This window comes from Pan paniscus, chromosome 20, assembly GCF_029289425.2.
Source record: "Pan paniscus chromosome 20, NHGRI_mPanPan1-v2.0_pri, whole genome shotgun sequence".
Classification (NCBI taxonomy): Eukaryota; Metazoa; Chordata; class Mammalia; order Primates; family Hominidae; genus Pan; species Pan paniscus.
This window is the reverse complement of record NC_073269.2, coordinates 55,672,361-55,698,254: the sequence shown is the minus strand read 5'-3', so window position 1 is coordinate 55,698,254 and position 25,894 is coordinate 55,672,361. Positions and strand designations below refer to the sequence as shown.

The 25,894-nt window shown below is 50.1% G+C and overlaps 1 protein-coding gene across 4 annotated transcripts; it reads left to right on the top strand.

The window, feature by feature from the left end:
• The first annotated feature begins 114 nt into the window (after nucleotides 1–114).
• Nucleotides 115–24,291, top strand: NOSIP (nitric oxide synthase interacting protein). 4 transcript variants are annotated; one of them, XM_055103729.2, is made up of 10 exons: nucleotides 140–216; nucleotides 3,846–3,964; nucleotides 19,289–19,359; nucleotides 19,942–20,047; nucleotides 21,005–21,086; nucleotides 22,730–22,898; nucleotides 22,986–23,104; nucleotides 23,243–23,430; nucleotides 23,554–23,662; nucleotides 24,180–24,291. In XM_055103729.2, exons 3-10 carry the CDS (start codon nucleotides 19,290–19,292, stop codon nucleotides 24,249–24,251), a joined length of 915 nt encoding a protein of 304 aa, XP_054959704.2. In that variant the 5' UTR covers nucleotides 140–216; nucleotides 3,846–3,964; nucleotide 19,289; the 3' UTR covers nucleotides 24,252–24,291. The 4 variants fall into 4 exon arrangements, with proteins under 4 accessions (XP_003814383.2, XP_008965198.2, XP_054959704.2 ...); XM_055103730.2 differs by having other exon boundaries at nucleotides 146–216; nucleotides 22,730–22,889; XM_003814335.5 differs by lacking the exon at nucleotides 3,846–3,964 and having other exon boundaries at nucleotides 115–216; nucleotides 22,730–22,889.
• Nucleotides 24,292–25,894: the final 1,603 nt, after the last annotated feature.

Genomic DNA, 25,894 nt, shown 5'->3' with positions numbered 1-25,894 from the left:
CCGGAACTTTCGATTAGCTACTCACGTTTCCGGAGAGAGAAAGAGAAGAGAGGACTTGAGCAAGCCAGGCGAGGCACTTCCGCAACTAGGGGCAGCTCTACTTCCGGTGCCTTCTGCTGGGCGGAAGTGGGCGGAGCGGAGGGGGAAAATAGTGCTCCTTTCCGGTGTCGGGGCACAGTTGAAGAAGCGACCGAGGGACTGGGAGTCGTTAGTGAGGTGAGTTCGAGGCGGTGCAGGAAGAGTGTTGCTGGGATCGCTTTCCTGCGGGCTAGAGGCCTGGGGTCTTGAGGGAGACTGGGGCAAGATTTTGGATTCCCGATTCCCTGTCAATCATTATTAATACAGCTGTCCGGGCGCCCCAAGTTTGAAGCTGAACTACACTCTGCTGGAGGTGGCCAACCGTCCATCGGGCAGTTCTCTCTCTCTTTGTCTCTCTCTCTCACTATAAACTCAGTCAAGTGGTAGCTAGCATCGGCCAGTTCTCCTGAGAGTTACAGTTCTGCTGTAGATGATGGCTATTTGCTGGTGGTCCCAAGGGAAGGAGTGGACTGGGATTGCTGGGGGTCTGAGGAGTGGGAGTTGAGGAAAGAGAACTCCTTTCCTGGCCTCAGTTTCTCAGACTATGGTGGGACGGCGGGCGATACTAGATTGTGCAGTCATCCATCGCCACCTTCTCTTCACCTTTTTGACAGCCCCTTCCCTCTCGGGGTTGGTGCAGGGATTCACGTTTTCTTGTGTGGAGCTTCGGGGTCAGGCAGTCATGGATTCCCATTCTGATTGTGCTGCTAATTCTGTGAACTTGGGGCTTGAACGGTCCTTGAGGCAGTTTGATGTTAATGTTTTCTTATGAAAATGTTCAAACTTATATAAAAGTGAGAGAAGAATACAGGAATTCCTGTCACCCAAATCACCAATGATTATTTTTGCCATACTTGCTGTATTTTTTTAAACTTAACGAGATTAAAACAAATCGTAGGCATCATGACACTTAAGGATTGTCAAAAGACAAAATTGCAACACATTTAGTGAGAAGATCTTAATTGGCATTTATTCGTGAATCTACAATCAACATCTAATTATGGAAAATAGCGTGAGTGTTCCAATGAGCTGAGCAGAGGTTGTTTTCAGAGACAAAGGGCTGAGAAAATCAGAAACGGAAAACAAAAAGCTAGTTGATTAAATTGATTAACTTGATTAAATTTCTAAGTTAAAGGTTAAAGTAGAGGGGACTTCCTTTATCAGGTGGGCTAAAACTGGGTTGTTTGGGGATTTGGCTATTATCTCTCTCCTGATATCTCAGAAGATCAGATATCAACTTAGTTTTGGCTTGGAAGCATGGAACTTTAGCATGAGTGTCTCCATTTTGGTTTGGTCTGTTGAACCTAGTGCAGGAGCTCAATCCAAACCAATGACCTTCTATAAATTTTATCTAACAGGGTGCGTGTGTAAAAACCAGAAACATTGCTGATATGACCACAATACCATCATCACACTTTAAAAGAACAACCGTAATGCTAGACTACTATCCATTACGTGGTGCAGAGTCAAGTCCAGTGTAACTGTGGGTTTGTTGGAATCAGGATATAGTTAAGTAATTGCTATCGTCTTTTACATCTCTCTTAATTTAGAACTGTTCCCCCTTCCACTCCACTTTGGTTATTTCTTGGTGTAATCGATTCATTGAAGAAACTAATTCTAGTTCAGTTGATCATCCCACCATCTGAATTTGTCCCGTTTGCTTTTTTGTGGTCTCATTTTACCTGCTTCTGTTTTCTTTCTTTTTTTTTAAGTATTTAAAAATAGGCCAGACACAGTGGCTCACACCTGTAATCCCAGCACTTTGGGAGGCCAAGGCGGGCGGATCATGAGATCAGGAGATCAAGACCATCCTGGCTAACACGGTGAAACCCCTTAGCCGGGCATGATGGCAGGCACCTGTAGTCCCAGCTACTCAGGAGGCTGAGGCAGGAGAATTGCGTGAACCCGGGAGGCAGAGCTTGCAGTGAGCCGAGATCACGCCACTGCACTCTAGCCTGGGCGACAGAGTGAGACTCTGTCTCAAAAAAAAAAAAGAAAAAATAGATAGAGACAAGGTGTCGCTATGTTGCCCAGGCTGGTCTCAAACTTCTGGGCTTAAGCGATCCTCCTGCCTTGGCCTCCCAAAGTGCTGTGCTAAGATTACAGGTGTGAGCCATTGAGCCCGGCCTCATTTTACTTGTTTCCTCATGTCAGGGATCAGCTAATTATGTTCTACAGACCAAACTCAAATCCTGCTACCTGTTTTAAAAATCCCCATTGGGCAGGCACAGTGGCTCATGCCTGTAATCCTAGCACTTTGGGAGGTGAAGGCAGGTGGATCATCTGAGGTCAGGAGTTCGAAACCAGCCTGGCCAACATCGTAAAACCTCATCTCTACTAAAAATACAAAAATTGGCTGGTCATGGTGGCTGGCACCTATAATCCCAGCTACTCAGGAGGCTGAGGCAGGAGAATTGCTTGAACCCTAGGGACAGAGGTTGCAGTGAGCTGAGATCATGCCACTTCACTCCAGCCTGGGCAAAAGAGCATAACTCCCTCTCAAAAAAAAAAAAAGCATTAGTGGGATATAATTTACCTAACATATAGTTCACCCATTGAAAATATACAATTCAGTGGTGTTTAGTACGTTGACAGAGTTGTGCAACCATCAACACTATCATTTTAAGAATATTTTCATCACCCAAAAAGAAACCCTGGTACTCATTAGCAGTCATTCCCTATTTCCTCCCAATCCTTCCCACCCCAGTCTTTGGCAGCCACTACTCTGCTATATCTATGGATTTGCCTAATCTGGGTATTTTGCACAAATGAAACCATAAAATATTATTGTGACTGCCTTCCTTCTTTCATTTAGCATGTTTTCAAGGTTCACCTATGTTGTGGCATGTATCAATACTTCTTTTTTTTTTTTTTTTTCCCGAGACACGGCCTTGCTCTGTTACCCAGGCTGGAGTGCAGTGGTTCGATCATGGCTCACTGCAGCCTCAACCTCCTGGGCTCAAGTGATCCTCCTGCCTTGGCCTCCCAAAGTACTGGGATTACAGGTGTGAGCCATCGGCGCCCAGCCAGCTACTTTATTCTTTTTATGGCTGGATAATATTCCTTTACCCAAGATATACTTCTTTTCTTTTTTTTTGTTTTTTTGAGACAGAGTCTTGCTCTGTCACCCAGGCTGGAGTGCAGTGGCGTGATCTCGGCTCCCAGGTTTGAGCGACTCTCCTGCCTCAGCCTCCCGACTAGCTGGGGCTACAGGCATGCGCTACCACGCCTAGCTAATTTTTGTATTTTTAGTAGAGATGGGGTTTCGCCATGTTGGCCAGGATGGTCTCGATTTCTTGACCTCATGATCCGCCCGCTTTGGCCTCCCAAAGTGCTGGGATTACAGGCATGAGCCACCGCGCCCGGCCTGCGTGGATGTATGTTTTTATTTCTATTGGCAGTGGAATTGCTGGGTCAAAAGGTGACTATTTAACCTTTTGAGAAACTGTGACTTTTCCAGAATGGCTGTACCATTTTACATTTCTACCACCAATGTATAAGGGTTCCAGTTTCTCCATATCCACACCAGCACTTATTATTTATCTTTTTGATTATAGTCATTCTAGGGGGTGTGAACTGGTGTCTTTTAACATGCTTATTGGCCATTTGTAGATCTTTGAAGAACTGTCTATTCCAATCCTTTACCCATTTTCAAATTGTGTTAGGTGTCCTTTCATTATTGAGTTGTAAGTTTTTAATATATTCTCACTGCAATTCCCTTATCAGATATCCTGATTTTTTTTTTTTTTTTTTTTTTTTTGAGACAGAGTTTCACTCTTGTTGCCTAGGCTGGAGTGCAATGGTGCGATCTTGGCTCATCACGACCTTCGCCTCCCGGGTTCAAGTGATTGTCCCGTTTCAGCCTCCCGAGTAGCTGGGATTACAGGTATGGACCACCACGCCCAGCTAATTTTGTATTTTTAGTAGAGATGGGGTTTCTCCATGTTGGTCAGGCTGGTCTCGAATTCCCAACCTCAGGTGATCCGCCCACCTCGGCCTCCCAAAGTGCTGGGATTACAGGTGTGAGCCACCTCACCCGGCATTTTTTTTTTTTTCCCAGAGACAAGGTCTCACTCTGTCACTCAGTCTGGAGTGCAGTGGTGCAGTGGCACGATCATAACTCACTGCAGCCTCAACCTCCTGGGATCAAGTGATCCTCCTGCCTCAGCCTCCCAAGTAGCTGGGACCACAGGCGCATGCCACTATGCCCGGCTAATTTTTTAAATTTTGTTTTGTGGAGATGGAGTCTTGCTATGTTGCCCATAGCAAGTTCAAGTCTGGTCTCAAAAACCATGCTGCTGCTGCTTTTTTTTGGTAGAGACAGGGTTTTGGCATGTTGCTCAGGCTGGTCTTGAACTCGTGAGTTCAAGTGATCCTCCTGCCTTGGCCTCCCAAAGCGCCCTATCCAGGTACGAGCCACAACAGCCAGGAGATATCTGACTTTTGTAACTGCTACCTGTTTTTGTTCAGCCTGCAAACTAAAAATGGTTTTTAACATTTTTTTTTATAAGATGGAGTCTCGCTGTCGCTCAGGCTGGAGTGCAGTGGCGTGATCTCCGCTCACTGCAAGCTCCACCTCCCGGGTTCATGCCATTCTCCTGCCTCAGCTTCCAGAGTAGCTGGGACTACAGGCACCCGCCACCACGCCCGGCTAATTTTGTTTTTGTATTATTAGTAGAGACGGGGTTTCACCGTGTTAGTCAGGATGGTCTCAATCTCCTGACCTCATGATCCGCCCACCTCGGCCTCCCAAAGTGCTGGGATTACAGGTGTGAGCCACTGCACCTGGCCTGGTTTTTAACGTTTTTACATAACTGGAAAAAACAAAAAGAATGAATTTGGTGACCTATGACAATTATATGTGATTCCATGTCAGAGTCTAAAAATAAAGTTTTATTGGAACACAGCCATGCCCGTTTGTGTGTCTGTGGCTGCTTTTATGATACAGGGGCTGAGTGGAGTACTTACAGGGGCTGTTTGGCCTGCAAAGTTCAAAACATTTACTCTCTGGCCCTTTTTTGTTATTCCCTGCTATATCCTCTGACTTCCTAGAATCAGGAAATTGAATGTAAATATTTGATTAAATTTCCATTCAGCTGTCAGGTGATTACTTCAGAGCTGGTTGCTTCATGTTGCATACAGCCTGGGTGCCCCACTTTCAGGGGTAGTGAAATTCATTCAGGCTCAGGCAGCATTATAGACTGAATGTCCCCCCCAGATTCGTATTTTGAAGCCCTAATTCCCCAAGGTGATTATATTTGGAGGTAGGGCCTTTGTGGAGATAATTAAGGTGAAAGAGTGGGGCCCCAATCTGATGGATTGGTGTCCTTATAATAGGAGGAGGCTGCGCATGGTTGCTCATGCCTATAATCCCAGCACTGTGGGAGGCCAAGGCAGGTGGATCACGTGAGATCAGGAGTTCAAGACCAGCCTGGCCAACATGGTGAAACTCTGTCTCTACTAAAAATACAAAAATGAGGCCAGGCGCAGTGGCTCACGCCTGTAATCCCAGCACTTTGGGAGGCCGAGGTGGGCAGATCACGAAGTCAGGAGATAGAGACCATCCTGGCTAACATGGTGAAACCCCCTCTCTACTAAAAATACAAAAAAATTAGCTTGGCGTGGTGGCGGGCGCCTGTAGTCCCAGCTACTCAGGAGGCTGAGGCAGGAGAATGGCATGAACCCGGGAGGCAGAGCTTGCAGTGAGCCGAGATCACGCCACTGCACTCCAGCCTGGGTGACAGAGCGAAACTCCGTCTCAAAAAAAAAAAAAAAATTAGCCAGGCATGGTGGTGGACGCCTGTAATCCCAGCTACTTAGGAGGCTGAAGCAGGAGAATCACTTGGGCCTGGGAGGTGAGATCCGCCGCTGCACTCCAACCTAGGTGACAAAGTGAGACTCCTCCCAAAAAACAGAAGGAGACACCAGAGAGCTTTCTCTCTGCCACTGAAGATAGCCATCTGCAAACCAGGAAGAGGGTGTCACCAGAACCCCACAATGCTGGTAGCCTGAACTTAGACTTCCAGCCTCAGGAACTGGAGAAAATAGGTCTGTTGTTTAAGCCACCCAGAGTGGTGTTTTGTTATGGCAGCTGGAGCAGACTGAGACAGGTGGCAGCCATCGAAAACCACATTGTAAAGCTACAACTGTGTATTTTCCAGTAGCAAGAATTAGCATCCTGTGACTATCCAGGCCCCATCAGCCTCTCCTTTAATGCCATCCATCAACAATCATTGCCTGAGTCAACTATTTCACCAGAGGTTGCAAAATGGCAGTTTTCCTATTCTCCCATTTCTCTTACACTTAGTCTGAATAGTTTGGTTTTTGTCTTGAGTCATGTCCAAGAAGCAGTTGAAGAGAGTGACTTAATCAAACTTCCATTCTGAAAAGCCCCCCTGAGGCTGGTTTGTCAAGGAATAGACTGAGGAAGAGGCCAATTTCTCCAAGCTTCAATTTTCCTACCTATTAAATGAGCAAGGCTGGGCGCGGCAGCTCATGCCTGTAATCCCAGCACTTTGGGAGGCCGAGGTGGTAGATCACCTGAGGTCAGGAGTTCAAGACCCAGCCTGGCCAACATGGTGAAACCCCGTCTCTACTAAAAATACAAAAAAAGTATCTAGGCATGGTGGTGTGTGCTTGTAATCCCAGCTACTTGGGAGGCTGAGGCAGGAGAATCACTTGAACCTGGGAGGTGGAGGTTGCAGTGAGTCAAGATCGTGCCACTGCACTCCAGTCCGGGTGACAGAGTGAGACTCCGTCTCCAAAAAAAAAAAAAAAAAAAATTCAGTCCTGGTGACAGTGAGACTGTCTCCAAAATACATACATACATACATACATACATAAAATAAAATAAAATAAAATAAAATAAAATAAAATAAAATAAAATAAATGGGCAGAACGTGGGGAGGTTGTCATGAGGACCGAATGTGTTCACATGTGGAAAGTGCTTCCCACAAGGTCTGATTCTTAAGGGGTTGAAGGATGTGATGATTACTTCTGTTCTTCCAGTGCTTCTGTGATTCACGTGTTACTAATGAATTATTAGTGTATTAATGGCATGATGTCATGGCTGCATGGTTAGTTCATTGCTAACCCACCTCCCCTGGCCCTAGGATTGGAGGTGGTTCATTGATTCTATCATGACATCTCTGAGACCTCCCAGGTGCCAGGCAATGCTGGGACCCAGACTGAAGTTCAACCCAGGCCCCACCAACCAGGGCCCCTACTCTGGAGCCGAAATACCGAGGGACGGGCTGTAACGGAGGTAGCTCAGGGCACGGTCAAGTGCAAGGAGAACCTAACTGATCCCGGAGAGGCAGGCTTCTCGGAGGAGGCAAACCTTGGCAGTGCTCTGGAGGAGAAAGGAGACAGGATTTCAGGGGAGGACAAGACACACACTAGCTGTCTGATCCACTCCCAGAGTTCAGCACAGTGCCTGAGGCCGCCTGCAGCCAGCTGGCACAGTGGATGGTCAAAGCCACAGGTGTTTGGATCAAACTCAGCTGTAGGACTCACTAGCTGCATAACCTAGGGCACCGCCTCTGTGCCTCTCTTCATTTATAGCAACTATTTGAGGTGCTGTGATATTCAGTGGAGTGTTGTGATATTCAACCGTTTGAGGTGTTACGATATTCAGTAAAATGCTTAGAGCCAGGGTCTGCTTCAGAGCCGGGCTTTTTTTTTTTTTTTTTTTTTTTTTTTTGAGACACAGTCTTGATCTGTTGGCCAGGCTGGAGTGCAGTGGCCCGATCTTGGCTCACTGCAACCTCTGCCCCCAGGTTCAAGCGATTCTCCTGCCTCAGCCTCCCAAGTAGCTGGGACTACAGGCACCTGCCACCACACCCAGCCAATTTTTGCATTTTTAGTAGAGACAGGGTTTCGCCACATTGGCCAGGCTGGTCTTGAACTCCTGACCTCAGGTGATCTGCCCGCCTTGGGCTCCCAAAGTGCTGGGATTACAGGCGTGAGCCACTGCTCCCAGCCATATATATATATATTTTAAAGTATCTCCAATGAAAATTTAGCATCTGATGGCCGGGCCAATGTGGTGAAACCCCATCTGTGCTAAAAATACAAATATAAAAATACAAAAATGAGCTGGGCATGGTGGCACACGCCTGGAATTCCAGCTACTTGGGAGGCTGAGGCAGGAGAATGGCTTGAGCCCTGGAGGTGGAGGTTGCAGTGAGCCAAGATTGCACTATTTTGCACTCCAGACTGGGCAACAGAGCGAGACTCTGTCTCAAAAAAAAAAAAAAAAAAAAAGGCTGGGTGCAGTGACTCACGCTTGTAATCCTAGCACTTTGGGAGGCTGAGGCAGGTGGATCACCTGAGGTCAGGAGTTTGAGACCAGCCTGCCCAATATGGCGAAACCCCATCTCTACTAAAAATACAAAAAATTAGCCAGGCATGGTGGCGGGTGCCTATAATCCCAGCTACCCGGAAGGCTGAGGCAGGAGAATCACTTGAATCGGGGAGGTGAAGGTTGCAGTGAGCCGAGATCACACCACTGCACTCCACCCTAGGTGATAAAAGCGAAACTCCATCTCAAAAAAAAAAGAAAAAAAAAAAGAAAATTTAGCATCTGAATTACTGAAATTACTGAGATGTGCTGAAAGAGTTAAAATACATTCTGGATTTCAAAGGCTACAAATAAAGGAACGGATTGGCTTTTTTTTTTTTTTTTTGAGACAGAGTCTCACTCTGTCGCCAGGCTGAAGTGCAGTGGTGCGATCTGGGCTCACTGCAACCTCCACCTCCTGGGTTCAAGCGATTCTCCTGCCTCAGCCTCCCGAGCAGCTGGGACTACAGGCGCGCACCAACACACCCAGCTAATTTTTGTATTTTTAGTAGAGATGGGGTTTCACCATGTTGGCCTGGATGGTCTCAACATCTTGACCTTGTGATCCGCCCGTCTCAGCCTCCCAGAGTGCTGGCATTACAGGTTTAAGCCACCGTGGCCAGCCTGATTGGCCTTTTTTCTGAGATTGTGACTTTCCTAGGAAAACTGACAGTTGTCACCTAGTTAAAAGGAATGGCTCCAGAGCCTGGCTGCCTGGGTCTGAGTCCCAGCTCTGCCATTTCCCAGCTGGGACATGCTGTGAGCCTGTTTCCTGTGCTGTGAGGTAGGGATTATGCTGACATCCGTCGCTCCTGCTCTTTGCCTGTTTCCTCTCTGAAATGCTGGTGACAGCAGATGGCAGCAGTCTGCTTTGTAGTTTGAAATTGGACCTACCAAAGAGACAATATAGTGTGGGGCAGGAGAGCTCAGCTTTCAGAGTTTGTAAATCCTGAAACTGGCTATTCTTCAACCCTTGGTTGGAGGCGCTCGTGCTTTCTGGTCTCAGGATCTTAAAAATCACTGAGTTTTAAAAATCAAAGAGTTTGCCGGGCGCAGTGGTTCACGCCCGTAATCCTAGCACTTTGGGAGGCTGAGGTGGGTGGATCACTTGAGATCAGGAGTTCAGAACTAGCCTGGCCAACATGGTGAAACCCTGTCTCTACTAAAAAATACAAAAAAAAAAAAAAAAAAAATTAGCTGGGCGTGGGCGCCTGTTATCTCAGCTACTTGGGAGTCTGAGGCAGGAGAATTGCTTGAACCCAGGAGGTGGAGGTTGCAGTGAGCCGAGATCACACCACTGCACTCCAGCCTGGGCAACAGAGCAAGACTCCATCTCAAAAAAAAAAAATTAAATTAAAAAAAGTTTAAATGCTCCCTCTATAGGTGTTCCTCCTATTTTTGGAGGGAAAATGTCCGCATCTATGTAGAAACCTCAGTTCTTGGCCAGAAAACAGCAAGCAAGCTCATCTCTGGGAAAGCCGAGGTGCCCAGAGCCAAATACTGCAGAGGGTCAAGGGAGTTGACAACTAAGAATAGAGTGGGGAATGTGTCCATGAAAAGGTCACCGTGACCTTCATGAGTGGCAGTTGTAGGGGCTGGGGAGCGGATGGCAGGTGAGTGAGGGGAGGCAACAGGTGTTGGACGTTCACTGAGAAGCTTGGGGGTCAGGGGGAAGTCGGAGGAGGAGCCTGGCGTGTGGAGGGGACCCTGGGTCAAGTTGGGGTGTTTGATCAAGGTCGCCCTTCTGCAAGCAGCCCTGGCTGCCTCAGGGGGCACATTGATCGGGAAGGGGCGTGAGGGGGTATTTAGCGTGATAGGAAGGTTCTGTATCTCCATAGGGTCATGGTCACAAGGGTGTATACATTTGTCAGATCGCATCCAACTGTAAAGGTCTTTGCTTTGATTCTGTGTAAATATACCTAAAACCCAAAGAGTGGCTTCTGAGAAGACGCCAGTAGGGGGAGAGAGAGCTCCATAGCTCCCAGAGGTTTGTGTTTCAAGTTTTGAATGGGAAAGGCAAGTTTTTCAAAGCAACCAGAAGGGGGCGATAGAGATGAAGTTGCTTTTTACATCGGTGGGACCCTTGGTTGTGCTCCCAACCCCAACTTCTGGATCCTACTTGCAGGCTACTTGAGAGCAGGAGACAATCTTTCCTGAATGCAACTAATATGTGTCATGTGGAGCCTTTTGTCTGCAAGCGTTCTTTATATTTTATTCTTTCTTTCTTTATTTTTTGAGACGAGTGTCTGTCACCCAGGCTGGAGTGCATTGGCACAGTCTCGGCTTACTGCAACCTCCGCCTCCTGGGTTCAAGCGATTCTTGTGCCTCAGCCTCCCAAGTAGCTGGGATTACAGGTGCCCACCATGACCGGCTAATTTTTGTATTTTTGGTAGAGACAGGGTTTTACCATGTTGACCAGGCTGGTCTTGAACTCCTGACCTCAGGTGATCTGCTCACCTCAGGCATGAGCCACCTCGCCCCGCCTGCAGGTGTTCTTTTTTGTTGTTGTTGTTGTTTTTGTTTTTTGAGACGAAGTCTCACTCTTGTCCCCCAGGCTGGAGTGCGATGGCATGATCTTGGCTCACTGCAACCTCCACCTCCCGGGTTCAAGCAATTCTCTTGCCTCAGCCTCCTGAGTAGCTGAGATTACAGGCGCCTGCCACCATGCCCGGCTAATTTTTGTATTTTTAGTAGAGACGGGGTTTCACCATGTTGGCCAGGCTGGTCTCAAACTCCTGACCTCAAGTGATCCACCCACCTCGGCCTCCTAAAGTGCTGGGATTACAGGTGTGAGCCACCGTGCCCAGCCAAATGTTCTTTAAAATGTATCATTGTAGGCCAGGCACGGTGGCTCACACCTGTAATCCCAGCACTTTGGAAGGCCGAGGCGGGCAGATCACGAGGTCAGGAGTTCGAGACCATCGTGACCAATGTGGTGAAAGCCCATCTCTGCTAAAAATACAAAAATTAGCCAGGCATGGTGGCGCACGCCTGTAGTCCCAGCTACTCAGGAGGCTGAGGCAGGAGAATTGCTTGAACCTGGGAGGCGGAGGTTGCAGTGAGCCGAGATTGCGCCACTGCACTCCAGCCTGGTGACAGAGCAAGACTCTGTCTCAAAAAAAAAAAAAAAAAAATTTTTTTTTTTTTTTTAGAGATGGGGTCTAGCTATATTGCCCAGGCTGGTCTTGAACTCCTGGCCTTAAGCAATCTTCCTGCCTTGGCTTCCCAAAGTGTTGGGATTACAGGCATGAGTCACGGCACCCAGCCTCTTTTACTCATCTTTCTATTGGAGTGGCTGTTATTTTCTTCTTGATTTGCTGGAGTTTCATGTACCATCAGTTCTGCTATAATGCTTATTTTGAAAATGTGAATTTATTCCAATGCAGTTGATATATCAGGGAACAATTTGAGCATAACACCAATTTCACATTTGCTTATGTGCATCCAAGGTGAATCCAGGAAACTGCACTCTGCTATAAGTGTGTGTGTAGGAATACACAAAGCACACATACACGGCACTTCAAACAAATACCACCACCGCGGTTCCCCGGGTGTTAGGAGCCACACCCATCCACATCTGGTACTAGGACTTTCCATCAGATCTCAAATAACCCTCTTTCCACCACATCACAGTAATTCACAAGGCGCTCCCTCCACCCCACACCCATTGCCACAACAAACTTCAAGTCTTTGTAAAGGTCAACTGCCATATTTTTGGAGTATGTTGGTATGTCTTAACCACCTAGCCCGTGTGAAACTGTTCTCTCCTTTTGTATTCTGTTCTTATCTTTTTCTTTAAGCATCACCGACAAAGTTTACGAGGATTGTGACACAATCCTGTTTTCTCTGTAAGCCTTGTGGTTTTTGACTGCAGGATTTTGCATATTGCTGTGATTTCTATGAATGCATGCCTTATAGTAGAACTGACTATTCTACATATTAGTCCCTTGTTGGTTGGGTGTGGTGGCTCATGCCTGTAATCCCAGCACTTTGGGAAGCCAAGGTGGCCAGATTACCTGAGGTCAGGAGTTCGAGATCAGCCTGGCCAACGTGGTGAACCCTGTCTCTACTAAAAAAAAATGCAAAAAAATTAGCCAGGCCTGGTGGCAGACACCTATCATCTCAGCTGCTGGGGAGGCTGAGGCAGGAGAATCGCTTGAACCCAGGAGGCAGAGAGGTTGCAGTGAGCCGAGATCATGCTACTACACTCCAACCTGGGCGACAGAGCAAGATTCTGTCTCAAAATAAAAAAAATGAAAATGATATTAGTCCCTTGTTGATTGTAGGCATTACAAGTATCTTCTCCCAGTCTCTCACTGATGGCACATTTTCCACAGCACGGTGCAGTAGGTTCCTTGCTGACCCAGGCACAGCTCAGAGCCAGTCCCAGGAAGCCCTGGGGCAAAGTTGTGAGGAGTGGCTCTCTCATGTTGTTGGAGGTATATAGACCTGTGCAGTCTGTATGGAGAGCAACTAGTAAATTCTAACAAAAAAATTTTTGGGGCCGGGCACGGTGGCTCACGCCTGTAATCCCAGCACTTTGGGAGGCCGAGGCGGGCGGATCATGAGGTCAGGAGATCGAGACCATCCTGGCTAACACGGTGAAACCCCGTTTCCACTAAAAATACAAAAAATTATACGGTGTGGTGGCGGGTGCCTGTAGTCCCAGCTACTCGGGAGGCTGAGGCAGGAGAATGGCGTGAACCCAGGAGGTGGAGCTTGCAGTGAGCCGAGATCGCGCCACTGCACTCCAGCCTGGGCGACAGAGAAAGACTCCGTCTCAAAAAAAAAGTTTTTTGGCTGGGCACGGTGGCTCATGCCTATAATCCCAGCACTTTGGGAGGCCGAGGCAGGTGGACCACCTGAGGTCAGGAGTTCAAGACCAGCCTGGCCAACATGGCGAAACCCCATCTCTACTAAAAATACAACAATTAGCTGGGCATGGTGGTGCGCGCCTGTAATCCCAGCTACTCAGGAGGCTGAGGCAGGAGAATTTGCTTGAACCTGGGAGGCAGAGGTTGCAGTGAGCCAAGATAATGCCGCTGCACTCCAGCCTGGGCGACAGCGAGACTCTGTCTCAAAAAAAAAAAAAAAGTATATATATATATATATATGTGTATGTATATGTATTTATATTTTTAAGGCTGGTCAAGTGAAGGAGTGGAAGTGGAAAGGAACAAAGAAATCTGTAACTGGTTGTGATCAATTAGTTGTAAACATTGCTGCACTCAGCCCAGCCTCTAACCACATTTTAAATGCACACACCCTTTGAACCAGTTATTCCACTTTTAAAATTTATCTTAAAAGCAGGGTTGGGTGCAGTGGCTCGTACCCTTCATCCTAGCACTTTGGGAGGCCAAAGCAGGAGGACCACTTGAGCCCAGGAGTTCAAGACCAACCTGGACAACATAGCAAGACCCCGTCTGGATAAAAAATTAGCTGGGCATGGTGGTGCATGCCTGTATTCCCAGCTACTTGGGAAGCTATGGTGGGAGGATCACTTGAGCCCAGGAGTTTGAGGCTGCAGCGAGCTATGATTGTACCACTGTATTCAGCCTAGATGACAGAGTGAGACCCTGTCTTAAAGAAAAGGCCAGGCGCGGTGGCTCACGCCTGTAATCCCAGCACTTTGGGAAGCCGAGGTGGGCGGATCACGAGGTCAGGAGATCGAGACCATCCTGGCTAACACGGTGAAACCCCGTTTTCACTAAAAAATACAAAAAATTAGCCAGGCGTGGTGGCGAGCGCCTGTAGTCCCAGCTACTCGGGAGGCTGAGGCAGGAGAATGGCGTGAACCCGGGTGGCAGAGGTTGCACTGAGCAGAGATTGCGCCACTGCACTCCAGCCTGGACGACAGAGCGAGAGTGTCTCAAAAAAAAAAAAAAAAAGAAGAAAAGAAAGAAAGAATTTATCTGAAAAACATCCTTGGACACGTGCTAGACATTGGGTACCAAACTGCTTTGTCATAGTGGACAAGGATGTCTGTCCACAGGTGTCAAATCCAAGAGTTGTGTTCATTCAGGGATGAATCTGTAGCCACATAAAGACCAAGGACGTGCCTGGTGGGCTGATGGGGAATGATGTCCAAGATGGAGTGGGGGTTCCCCCGCCATTAATTTCTTTCTTTCTTTTTTTTTTTTGAGACAGGTTCTCACTCTATTGCCCAGGCTGGAGAGCAGTGGCTCCATCTTGGCTCACTGCAGCCTTCACCTCCCAGGCTCAAGCAGTCCTCCTGCTTCAGCCTCCTGAGTAGCTGGGATTACAGGCGTGTGCCACCACACCCAGCAAATTTTTATATATATATATTTTTTTCTGTAGAGATGGGGTCTCAATATGTTGCCCAGACTAGTCTCAAACTCCTGAGCTAAAGTGATCTTCCAGCTTCAGCCTCCCGAAGTGCTGAGATTACAAGCGTGCACCACGGCACCCAGCCAATTTCTTTTTATAACATGTACAGAGAAGTACAGAAAGCATAACTGTCTAACCCAGCGAGTTTCAGAGCAAACACACCCATGTAACCAGCACCCAGATCAAGAAACAACATTCCCAGCCTCCCAGATGCTACCTGTGCCCCTCCTAGTCACCCCCACCTTCTGCCTCCCAAAGGCACCTGACTTTTTTTTTTTGAGACAGGGTCTCACTCTGACTCCCAGGCTGGAGTGCAATGGCCCAGTCATGGCTCACTGCAGCCTTGACCTCCCTGGGCTCAGGTGATCCATCTCAGACTCCCAAGTAGCTGCGACTACAGGCATGCACCACCATGCCCAGCTAATTTTTCTATGTTTTGTAGTGACAAGGTTTTGCTATGTTGCTCAGGTTGGTCTCAAACTCCTGGGCTCAAACAATCCTCCTGCCTTGGCCTCCCCAAGTGTTCATATTACAGGTGTGAGCCACCACACCCACCCACACATAACTTCTGGTGTAGTAATTACTTTGTGAGTTTTTGAACGTCACATGAATGGGATCATACAGTAAGTTTTCTTTTGCGTGTCTGGTGTCTCGCCTGCGTGGTGTCTGTGAGATTCAGCTATACTATGGGTATGACAGTAGGCTGTTGTGTCTCATTGCTGGGTGTTTCCATTATGTGACTATGGCCCAGTTTCTTTATCTACTCTGTGCTGACAGGCATGGGGTAGTTTCCAGTTTATGAGCCATTGTGAATAGGGCAGTGTATGTGTCTTGTAAACAGGTATACCCTTCTGTTAGGTGTATACGTGGGAGACGAATTGCTGGCTCATAGGACTGGCATATGCCTGGCTTCAGTAGATACTGACAGTTGCTTTCCAAAGTGGTTGTGCTGGTCTGCACTCCCCTGAGCAGTGCACGAGGGTTCTAGTAGCTCCATGTCCTCGCCTGCACCCCTCTGTCTAATTGCAACCCTTGTGGTGCGTGTGGGGAGGTATCTCAATGAAGTTTTATTTTGTTTTTTTTTTTTTTTTGAGATGGAGTCTCGCTCTGTCCCCCAGGCTAGAGTGCCGTGGCGTGATCTCGGCTCACTGCAACCTCCGCCTCCCAGGTTCAAGCGATTCTCATGCCTCAGCCTCCCCAGTAGCTGGGATTACAGGCGCACACCACCACGACCAGCTAACTTTTTGTATTTTTAGTACAGATGGGGTTTTGCCATGTTGGCCAGGCTGGACTCAAACTCCTGACCTCAAGTGATCTGCCCGCTTCAGCCTCCAAAGTGCTGGGATTACAGGTGTAAGCCACTGTGCTCGGCCTTCAGTGAAGTTTTAATGTGCGTTTCCCTGGTGACTATATTAGTTTCCTATCATTGTGGTAACAAATTACTACTAATTTAGTGTTGCAGTGTCACACCTCATGGAGCCTCTGGTGTACCTGTGAGAGAATGAGAATCAGAAAGGCAAATAATATCTTAGTATTATTAAGACAACAGTTTTGACCTTGCAGACTGTCTAGAAATGTGTTGGGGGACCACAGGGTCCTAGGACCCACACTTTGAGAACCACTGATCTAGAAGAGTATTGGACTCTTATAGCCTAGGAACAATGGGAAATGTTTAAAAGGATTTCCTATCCATATTTTTTATTTCTTGCAGAGACATATAACAGGGTGATCACTAAAGCAAGTATTTTCAGGCTGGGCACAGTGGCTCACACCTGTAATCCCAGCACTTTGGGAGGCCAGGAGTTCACTTGAGTCCAGGAGTTCAAGGCCAACCTGGGCAACATGGCAAAACCCCATCTTTACTAAAAATATAAAAATTAGCTGGGCGTGGTGGCACGTGCCTGTAGTCCCAGCTACTCGGGAGGCTGAGGCAGGAGAATCACTTGAGCCCAGGAGGTCAAGGCTGCAGTGAGCTGTGATTGTACCACTGCACTCCAGCCTGGACAACAGAGTGAGTCCCTGTCTCAAAAAAAAAACAAAAAGAAAAAACGATGTTAGATTAAAAATGGGTGGCAGAGAGGGAAGTGGAATGGAAATACAAGTTCAAAGAGAAAAACAGGACATGTATAATTTTCTGCTGTTGAAACAGCTTTTTCTTGCATTTTTCAAATGGTCTCAAATTATTACAGTATTTAGATTCCATCAGCTACACATTTACATTGCTGGAAATTGTATCCTTTGCAACTGTTTAAGCTTGGGAGAATTTTTAGGTGGCAACTTAGAGATGAGTGAGACTAGTATATAATGTTACTAGATCTTCTCTCTTCTCTTCTTTTTCTTTTCACAGAGTCTCTGTCTGTCACCAGGCTGGAGTGTAGTGGTGCAATCTCCACTCCCTGCAACCTGCACCTCCCAGGTTCAATGAGTCTCCTGTTTCAGCCTCCCGAGTAGCTGGGACTACAGGCATGTGCCATCACACCCAGCTAATTTTTGTATTTTTAGTAGAGACAGGGTTTCACCATGTTGGCCAGGATGGTCTCGATCTCTTGATTTCGTGATCCGCCCCCGCCTCGGCTTCCCAAAGTGCTGGGATTACAGGCATCAGCCACTGCACCTGGCCATCAACTTCTTTGTTTTTAAATTTAATAGAGATGGATCTTGCTGTGTTGCCTAGGCTCATCTCCATCTCCTGGGCTCAAGCAGTCCTCTTGCTTCAGCCTCCCAAAGTTTTGGGATTACAGGTGTGAGCCCTGAGCCTGGCTCTAAATCATTTTAAGGGATAAAAAAGCCTGCAGGGGCCAGGCACAGTGACTCACGCCTGTAATCCCAGCACTTTGGGAGGCTGAGGCAGGTGGATCACCTGATGTCAGGAGCTCAAGACCAGCCTGGCCAACACGGTGAAACCCCGTCTCTACTAAAAATACAAAAAAATTAGCCAGGCGTGGTGGCAGGCACCTGTAATCCCTGCTATTTGGGAGGCTGAGGCAGGAGAATCGCTTTAACTTGGGAGGCAGAGGTTTCAGTGAGCCAAGATCATGCCATTGCATTCCAGTCTGGGCAACAAGAGTGAAACTCCGTCTCAAAAAACAAACAAACAAACAGGCGTGCAGGCTGTTTACTGGCCAAGCAGTCTTGGTGAAAGCTGCCCAGCCTCTGTGGGTTCAGGGCTTCTCCTTTTACAAATGAACTCCAAAAAAGTAGGGGGCTCCCTTCCTCACACCATACACAAAAATTAACTCAAAAAGTAAAAGTTAAAATGATCAAACCCCTAGAAGAAAACATAGGAATAAATGTGCATTATCTTGGCTTAGGCAATGTCTTTTTTTTTTTTTTTTAATTGTGACAGAGCCTTGCTCTGTCTAGGTTGGAGTGCAGTGGCACGATGTCGGCTCACTGCAACCCCTGCCTCCTGGGCTCAAGTGATTCTCAGTGCCTCAGCCTCCCGAGTAGTTGGGATTACTGGCGTGTGCCACCATGACCAGCTAATTTTTGTATTTTTAGTAGAGACGGGGTTTCACCATGTTGGCCAGGCTGATCTGGAACTCCTGAACTCAAGTGATCCACCTGACTCAGCCTCCCAAAGTGCTGAGATTACAGGCGTGAGCCACTACACCTGGTCTGAAACCACTTTAAAAGGGTTAATTTTATGGTATGTGAATTGTGTCTCAATAAAGTCATTTAAAAGGGTGGGGGTTGCCCTTAAGTATGGGGAATGATCAAAGGTATCAAAGTAAGGTGGCAAAATGTTGACAGCTGCTGGACTGCAGGACATGGGTACATCATGGGGGTTCCTTATACTATTCTGGTTTTGTATGTGTTTGAAAACTTACAGAGTAAAAAAAGCTTTGCTTTTTGAATTGAGCTCCAGGGTTCTGGGGTCTTCTCTTCCTCCTTTACCTGCAGTGGGAGTGGAGGTAGCTCTTCCCCTAGACACAGAGCCCTACTCTGACCTGCCCTCTGATCGGTCGATCTGAGACATAATCACAGCTGCTAGATCCAGTCGCTAGTGGACTGGCAGGCAGCGATTGGGTCAAGCCTTAGCTAAGTGTCAAGCCTTAGCTAAGTGCCCAGCCTTGAGCCAATCACTGGGCTGGTCCACGCCTTGGCCTCAGTCAGAGCTTACAGATATGAGAGGGGAAGGGAAGGTGGAGTGGATTCATCAACAATAGTGGCCCCCTTGGTGTGTTTTTTTTTCCCCTCCATTAAATGGCACAGCCACCACCCTAGCTAATCTGAAGTAGTGGCTAGAATTTGAACTCTGGTCTCTCACCCTCTTACCTCCAAACAAAGAGTTTTGTTGTTAAAGGTGCTATTTTCGTATGAGTCTAGGTGAGTCTGGAAGGAGGACTTCCTGGAGGAGGCCTGGCGACCACATGCCCTCCCTCTCTTCCACCTCACCCCCCTTCTCCGCCTCCGCTTTCCCATCAAGGGGGGCAGATCAGCTCTGAGGGCTGCAGAGGTCTTCCCTGTGCTGCCTGCCTCCAGTAACCACAGTCCTGCCACTGTCCCTTCCTCCCTAGGATGACGCGGCATGGCAAGAACTGCACCGCAGGGGCCGTCTACACCTACCACGAGAAGAAGAAGGACACAGGTGCAGGGCTGGGGTGGGACGAGGCGGGACATGGCTGTGTCTTGGAGTCACCCTCTCCCCTCGTGCCCCAGGTTTTGCTTCCTCTGTCCCTGTCTCTCTCCCGCCCCCGATATACACTGATGGCCATGACCATGTAAACAACAGCTGGGTGATCCCATGACCCCATGTGGCCCGGCACTGTGTTCTCTGCCTTCTGCGCATGAACTCACTCCTCCCAACAGAGTGTCCGGGAGGGCGCTCTTGTTACCCCATGTTCCAGAGGAAGAAACTGAGGCCCAAAGAGGGACAGGCACTTGAGCTTGGTCACAGTCAGAAGGGTGGAGGGGAGTCAGCCGTCAACCCCTCCACCAAGCTGCCACTCAGTGACCAGGCCTGTCTGCCTCTCACCCTCCAGGGTTGACAACTCCCTGTGGGTTCAGCCCGTGGCCCCAGCACACAGGCAGCGGCTCCCGACTGCCTGTTTCTCTCTGAGTCCCCCACCCCCACCACCGCGTTGTCTCTGTGCCTCTCTCTGGGGCTTTGGAGACAGACATGTCTCCTGTTGCTCCGCCCCTCCATCACTCTGCCCATCTCTGTCCCCAGCGGCCTCGGGCTATGGGACCCAGAACATTCGACTGAGCCGGGATGCCGTGAAGGACTTCGACTGCTGTTGTCTCTCCCTGCAGCCTTGCCACAATCCTGTTGTCACGTGAGCTGGGAACAGGGATGGGTAGGTCTGGGTGGGGAGAGCAAGGGAACCGCCAGGAGGAGGCTGTGTGCGTGGGTCTGGCCACCTGCACAGCCAGGGAACCCTGGATGAGCAGTTTATCCTCAGAGCCTCTGTATTCTCACCTGGGACGTGGGCATGATCCTAGCATCTGTTTCACAGTGTGGAACATATGGAAAGGAACATACTTCTAATGGGGTGTAGGGCTCTCAGAGCATTGCCGAGGCCATCGGAGCAGCTCACCTTTGGACACTTCCCATGACCTACCTCTGATGGTAGGGCAAAGGCTTAACAGGTGCTGAGTCCAGGCACTAAATACGTGCTCAATTAGTGGTATATTTTGTAGAAGACAGTAATTAATGATCAGGGCCCCCAAGGCCACCTTCAGGTTTCTTTTTTTTTTGAGACAGAGTCTTCGCTTTGTTGCCCAGGCTGGAGTGCAATGGGGACATCTTGGCTCACTGATCTCCCAGGCTCAGGTGATCCTCCTGCCTCAGCCCCCACGAGTAGCTGGAACCACGGGTGTGCACTACCACACCTGGCGTTTTTGTTTGTTTGTTTTTTGTAGAGAGGGGATCTCACTTTGTTGCCCAGGCTGGTCTCGAACTCGTGGCTGCAACAATATGTGGCACACATTGTTGCTGAGAGAATGAAGCACTTTCCCTGCAGCTCTATTGGGAGAGGAGAGCTGGAAGCTCAAATCTAGTCTCTACTAGATTCTACCCCATGTGCCTTTTTCCTTTGCTGATTTTAATCTGCATCCTTTCACTGCAGTAAACTATCACCATGAGTATAACAGCTTTGCTGAGTTCTGTGAATTCTAGCAAATAATTGAACTTGGGACTGATCATGATGACTTCTGCCTGTAATCCCAGCACTTCGGGAGGCCGAGGCGGGAGGATCACTTTCTTTCTTTCTCATTGAACCCTGTCTTTGCAGCCCAGATGGCTACCTGTATGAGCGTGAGGCCATCCTGGAGTACATTCTGCACCAGAAGAAGGAGATTGCCCGGCAGATGAAGGTGATGGGGATGGGGAGAAGGCGGCACACGGAGGCAGGAGCTTTTGAGTCTGAGCTCACAGGCAGAGCCACTCAGAGCCCTCCGATCTCAGTTCCCTCTGCCTGGTACACCATTCCCCTCCCCTGCTTCCAGCCAAATCCTTCTCACCGATTTCAGCCCAGATGCTGCCTCCTCTGAGCTCCTGCCAGTCCCCAGGATCTGCCCCAGTCACCTCTTCTCTTAGCACTTAGCATAGTTGTAGCTGTACATGTGGCTGTCTGACACATGCCCACTTTCCCTTATGGACTTCGAGTTTTCCCACCCTGTGGCTTAGGTCCTTAGTAAAGATGTGCTAAATGGGTCGGGGGTGGTGGCTCACACCTGTAATCCCAGGACTTTGGGAGGCCGAGGCAGGCGGATCACTTGAGGTCAACAGTTAGAGGCCAGCCTGGCCAACATGGTGAAACCCTGTCTGTACTAAAAATAAAAAAATAAAAAAATAAATTGAGCTGGGCATGGCGGGCGCCTGTAATCCCAGCTACTCAGGAAGCTGAGGCAGGAGAATCGCTTGAACCCATGAGGTAGAGGTCGCAGTGAGCTGAGATGGCACCGCTGCACTTCAGCCTGGGTAACCGAGCGAGATTCTGTTTCAAAAAAAAAAAAAAAAAAGATGTGCTACATGAATTGACATCACCTCATTTTTTCTGGGCCTCAGTTTCATCGTCTGTAAAACGGGCTGACGGCCAAATCAGAGGACACAGCAGGGCACCTGGGAGGTACACGCAGATGAGCATTCTCAAGGCGTGTTACTGGGAACCCGGCCTGGCCTTCCATGGACAAAGCCATTTGATGGGTAGGAGGGGCCCTGTTTGAGGCACAGTGGGTCTGTCCCCCTCTTCCCCTGCCTGGTTGCTGGCGCTCAGGAAACACTACAGGTCACATGCTTATTGGGCTTTTTGTCCCAAGCATGTGGCTCCCCCTGTGCCCATGTCCTCCACACAGCCTGGTGGTCATGTCGGAGGCCCTCATGAGCATCCATCACTGTCACTGTTACCTCCTCACTCAGCTGGGTGGCCCAGGGTGGTCTGGAACTGCAGCACCGCCCGGGCAACTGCTGTGCGCCAGGCAGGGCTGAGCTCAGGTCGTGGCTTCACTTCTCCCGTCCTCACTCACTGTCCGTCCATAGACATGGGCTCCTCAGCATTCCCTTAGATCTGAAGTCTACGTCCCCCGTCCCAAACACGGGCTGGGGCATGCACTGTATAGAAAACTTAATTGGCCAGCAGGTGACATTAATGAAATGCTTAGCTGAGTGCCAGGTGAGGCTCTCCATGCTGTAAACACTCACCTTATGTAACCCTTCAGTGAGCCACTGAGGTGGGTAACCATTGTTAGCCTGTTTTACAGATGAAGAAACTGAGGCCAGGAGAGGTCATCGTGCTCACTTAGGCCACAGAGTGACAGAGATGGGCTTTGAGCCCTGGCACTCTGGCTATACAACGCAGTAAGGTTCACACCCACCCAGGGTGGCAGTTACCACCCTCTGCCACATAGTGCCTCCATCAGAGGGTCCCCTTTGTGGGCCGCAGTTTACCTACCTGTGAAATGGGAGGAAGATACCCCAACCCCACGGGCAGATGCTCAGCCCACTTTCCCCGACGCAGGCCTACGAGAAGCAGCGGGGCACCCGGCGCGAGGAGCAGAAGGAGCTTCAGCGGGCGGCCTCGCAGGACCATGTGCGGGGCTTCCTGGAGAAGGAGTCGGCTATCGTGAGCCGGCCCCTCAACCCTTTCACAGCCAAGGCCCTCTCCGGCACCAGCCCAGGTGACTCAGGTTGGGCTTGTTGTGGGTTGGCGGGCGGGGCGCCGCGGGCTGGGCGGGCCCAGGGGGCGGCATCTGAGTCCCTTCCTTCCCCCACAGATGATGTCCAACCTGGGCCCAGTGTGGGTCCTCCAACTAAGGACAAGGACAAAGTGCTGCCCAGCTTCTGGATCCCGTCGCTGACGCCCGAAGCCAAGGCCACCAAGCTGGAGAAGCCGGTGAGCCCCCACAGCGCCCCGGTACGCACGGTGCCAGGGCGCCAGGGTTCCCCACCGTCCTCCTCACGCACAGGGACCACGCGCTCTCCACCTGCGCCAGCCCTGCCTACTGAGCCCGCCTCTCTCTGCCCCTTGCAGTCCCGCACGGTGACCTGCCCCATGTCAGGGAAGCCCCTGCGCATGTCGGACCTGACGCCCGTGCACTTCACACCGCTAGACAGCTCCGTGGACCGCGTGGGGCTCATCACGCGCAGCGAGCGCTACGTGTGCGCCGTGACCCGCGACAGCCTGAGCAACGCCACCCCCTGCGCTGTGCTGCGGCCCTCGTGAGTCACCTGGGAGGGGAGGGAAGGGGCCACCCGGGAACCTGCGGAGCGGTCCGGCTTTGGGGCCAGTAGGTCCCCAGGAAGGCCTCTGATCAGAGTCTCCCGCCTTCGGCCTCACCGTAGTGGGGCTGTGGTCACCCTCGAATGCGTGGAGAAGCTGATTCGGAAGGACATGGTGGACCCTGTGACTGGAGACAAACTCATAGACCGCGACATCATCGTGCTGCAGCGGGTAAGAGTCCCACCCCTCCCCTTCCCCCAGCACTCCAAGGCCCCGCCCCTCTCCACCCCCTCCAAGGCTTCGTCTCCTCCCCTTCCCCCAACTCTCCAAGGCCCCGCCTTCTTCTCTGCTCTGTAAGGCCGCCCCCCCCCCACCCCCGCTTTCTCCTGCAAGGCCCCGCCCTTTCCCCCTGCTCTCCTAGGCCCCGCCTCCTCCTTCCTTTTCAAGGCCCTGCCCCTGCCCTATTTTTAAGGCCCCGCCCCTTCCCTGCCTCCAGCCCTCCACGGCTCCACCCCCTCCACACGCTCCCTCCCAAGGCTCCTCCCCTGCCACTCTCTACCCTCTTCTCTGCGCCCTGCGCCCTGTCCATCCGTACCCACTGCGGTCGCCTCGCCCCCTCCCCAACTCCTACTCCTTAGCCAGCAACCCGCTTCACCTTGACCCGCTTAGGAATCCCCACTACCACCTGGAGCCCCACTGGTCACCCCCGGGCCGGCCTCCACCTCGTCCTTCTCTCTACCTCCCCCAGGGCGGTACCGGCTTCGCGGGCTCCGGAGTGAAGCTGCAAGCGGAGAAATCACGGCCGGTGATGCAGGCCTGAGTGTGTGCGGGAGACCAAATAAACCGGCTTGGGTGCGCAACGACGTGGCGCTTTCATTCGCGGCGTGGGCGCCCCGGGGACAGGGCAGGCGAGGATGCCAGGCCGTGCAAACAGCGCTCCTACAGTGCACGCTGGAGTTTGAAAGAGCGGGCTAAGCATATTGAATGTGGTCTCACATTAAGAACAAAATCTGGCCAGGCACAGTGGCTCACGCCTGTAATCCCAGCACTTTCGGAGGCCGAGGCTAGCGTATCACTTGAGGTCAGGAGTTCGAGACCAGCCTGGCCAACATGGTGAAACCTTGTCTGTACTAAAAATATAAAAATTAGCCAGGCATGGTGGTGCGCACCTGTAATCCCAGCTACTCCAGAGGTTGAGGCAGGAGAATCGCTTGAACCCAGGAGGCGGAGGTTGCAGTGAGCCAAGATCGCACCATTGCACTTCAGCCTGGGCAACAGAGCGAGACTCCATCTCAAAGAAGAAAAAAACCTGAATAGAACGCAAATGCACAGCATTAAAATTGGTTGAGTGGCCGGAAGTCCAAGTCTAAGCCAAGACCGTGTGAGTGCGCCACTTTAATGAGCTACATAGAAATTCCTCGAGTTCTTTGTTAGGGTTCCCGGATTTTTGCCAGGTTTGAAGAACAGGAAATGCCCAGGAACGTGTCTTCCGGGCTGCAGTGTGATTAGACCCACAAAGGAAGTGCAGTTCTGTGAAAAAGTGCGCAGCACCCGGACTAGGAAAGGCGGTCAGGAGCATCACGCCCCCACCTGTGGCAGCCTGAGGGGGAAAGGAAGAGGAAACCGCGAGTGCAAAGGCCCAGAGGCAGCAACGCACTTTGCAGATTTAAGGAGCAGAGGGCGTACAGGGGAGAGTGAGGGAGCCAGGGCAGAGCGGGGACCAGGAACCAGCCCGGTGGCGTCAGACTTGACTGGGAATGTAGGGGCTGTCCTTAAGGCCTTGTGTTTAATAACCATTGAGTCACAAAAGCAGCTGCTGGGCAGTGTGAAAAACAGCACGGAGACAAGCAAAGATTAAAACAAGACAGGCCGGGTGCGGTGGCTCACGCCTGTAATCCCAGCATTTTGGGAGGCCGAGGCGGGTGGATCACGAGGTCAGGAGTTCAAGACCAGCCTGGCCAACATGGTGAAACCCCCATCTCTACTAAAAATACAAAAATGAGCCGGGTGTGGTGGCCGGCGCCTGTAATCCTAGCTACTCGGGAGGCTGAGGCGGGAGAATTGCTTGAACCCGGGAGGCGGAGGTTGCAGTGAGCTGAGATCGTGCCACTGCACTCCAGCCTGGGCGACAAAGTGAGACTCTGTCTCAAAAAACAACAATAACAACACCACCACCAACAAAAAACACAGCATTCCTGCCTCGCAGAGCAATGCCACCTAGGTTCTGTCCTTCCTGTTCTTTATGTGAGTACACATGAGGTTTCAACCAAAGTGAATCACAGTGCATGCACCATCCTGTTCAGTGAGTAATACTTTTCCACTCCCCAGGCTGGAGTGCAATGGCATGATCGAGAAGGCACAACTTGAGCAAAGTCACACGTGCTCGAGGGAGTGACAGAAGCCAGGTTCCCCCAGGAGCCAGTTTCCTCTGAGACACCCCCAGACTTTGTCCTGGACTTCCCC

Coding starts and splice junctions, on each gene's coding strand:
- NOSIP (XM_008966950.5), top strand. CDS start 19,290: ATGACGCGGCATGGCAAGAACTGCACCGCAGGGGCCGTCTACACCTAC. Junction 20,048..21,004: donor TGCCACAATCCTGTTGTCAC/GTGAGCTGGGAA, acceptor CTGTCTTTGCAG/CCCAGATGGCTACCTGTATG. Junction 23,663..24,179: donor ACATCATCGTGCTGCAGCGG/GTAAGAGTCCCA, acceptor TACCTCCCCCAG/GGCGGTACCGGCTTCGCGGG.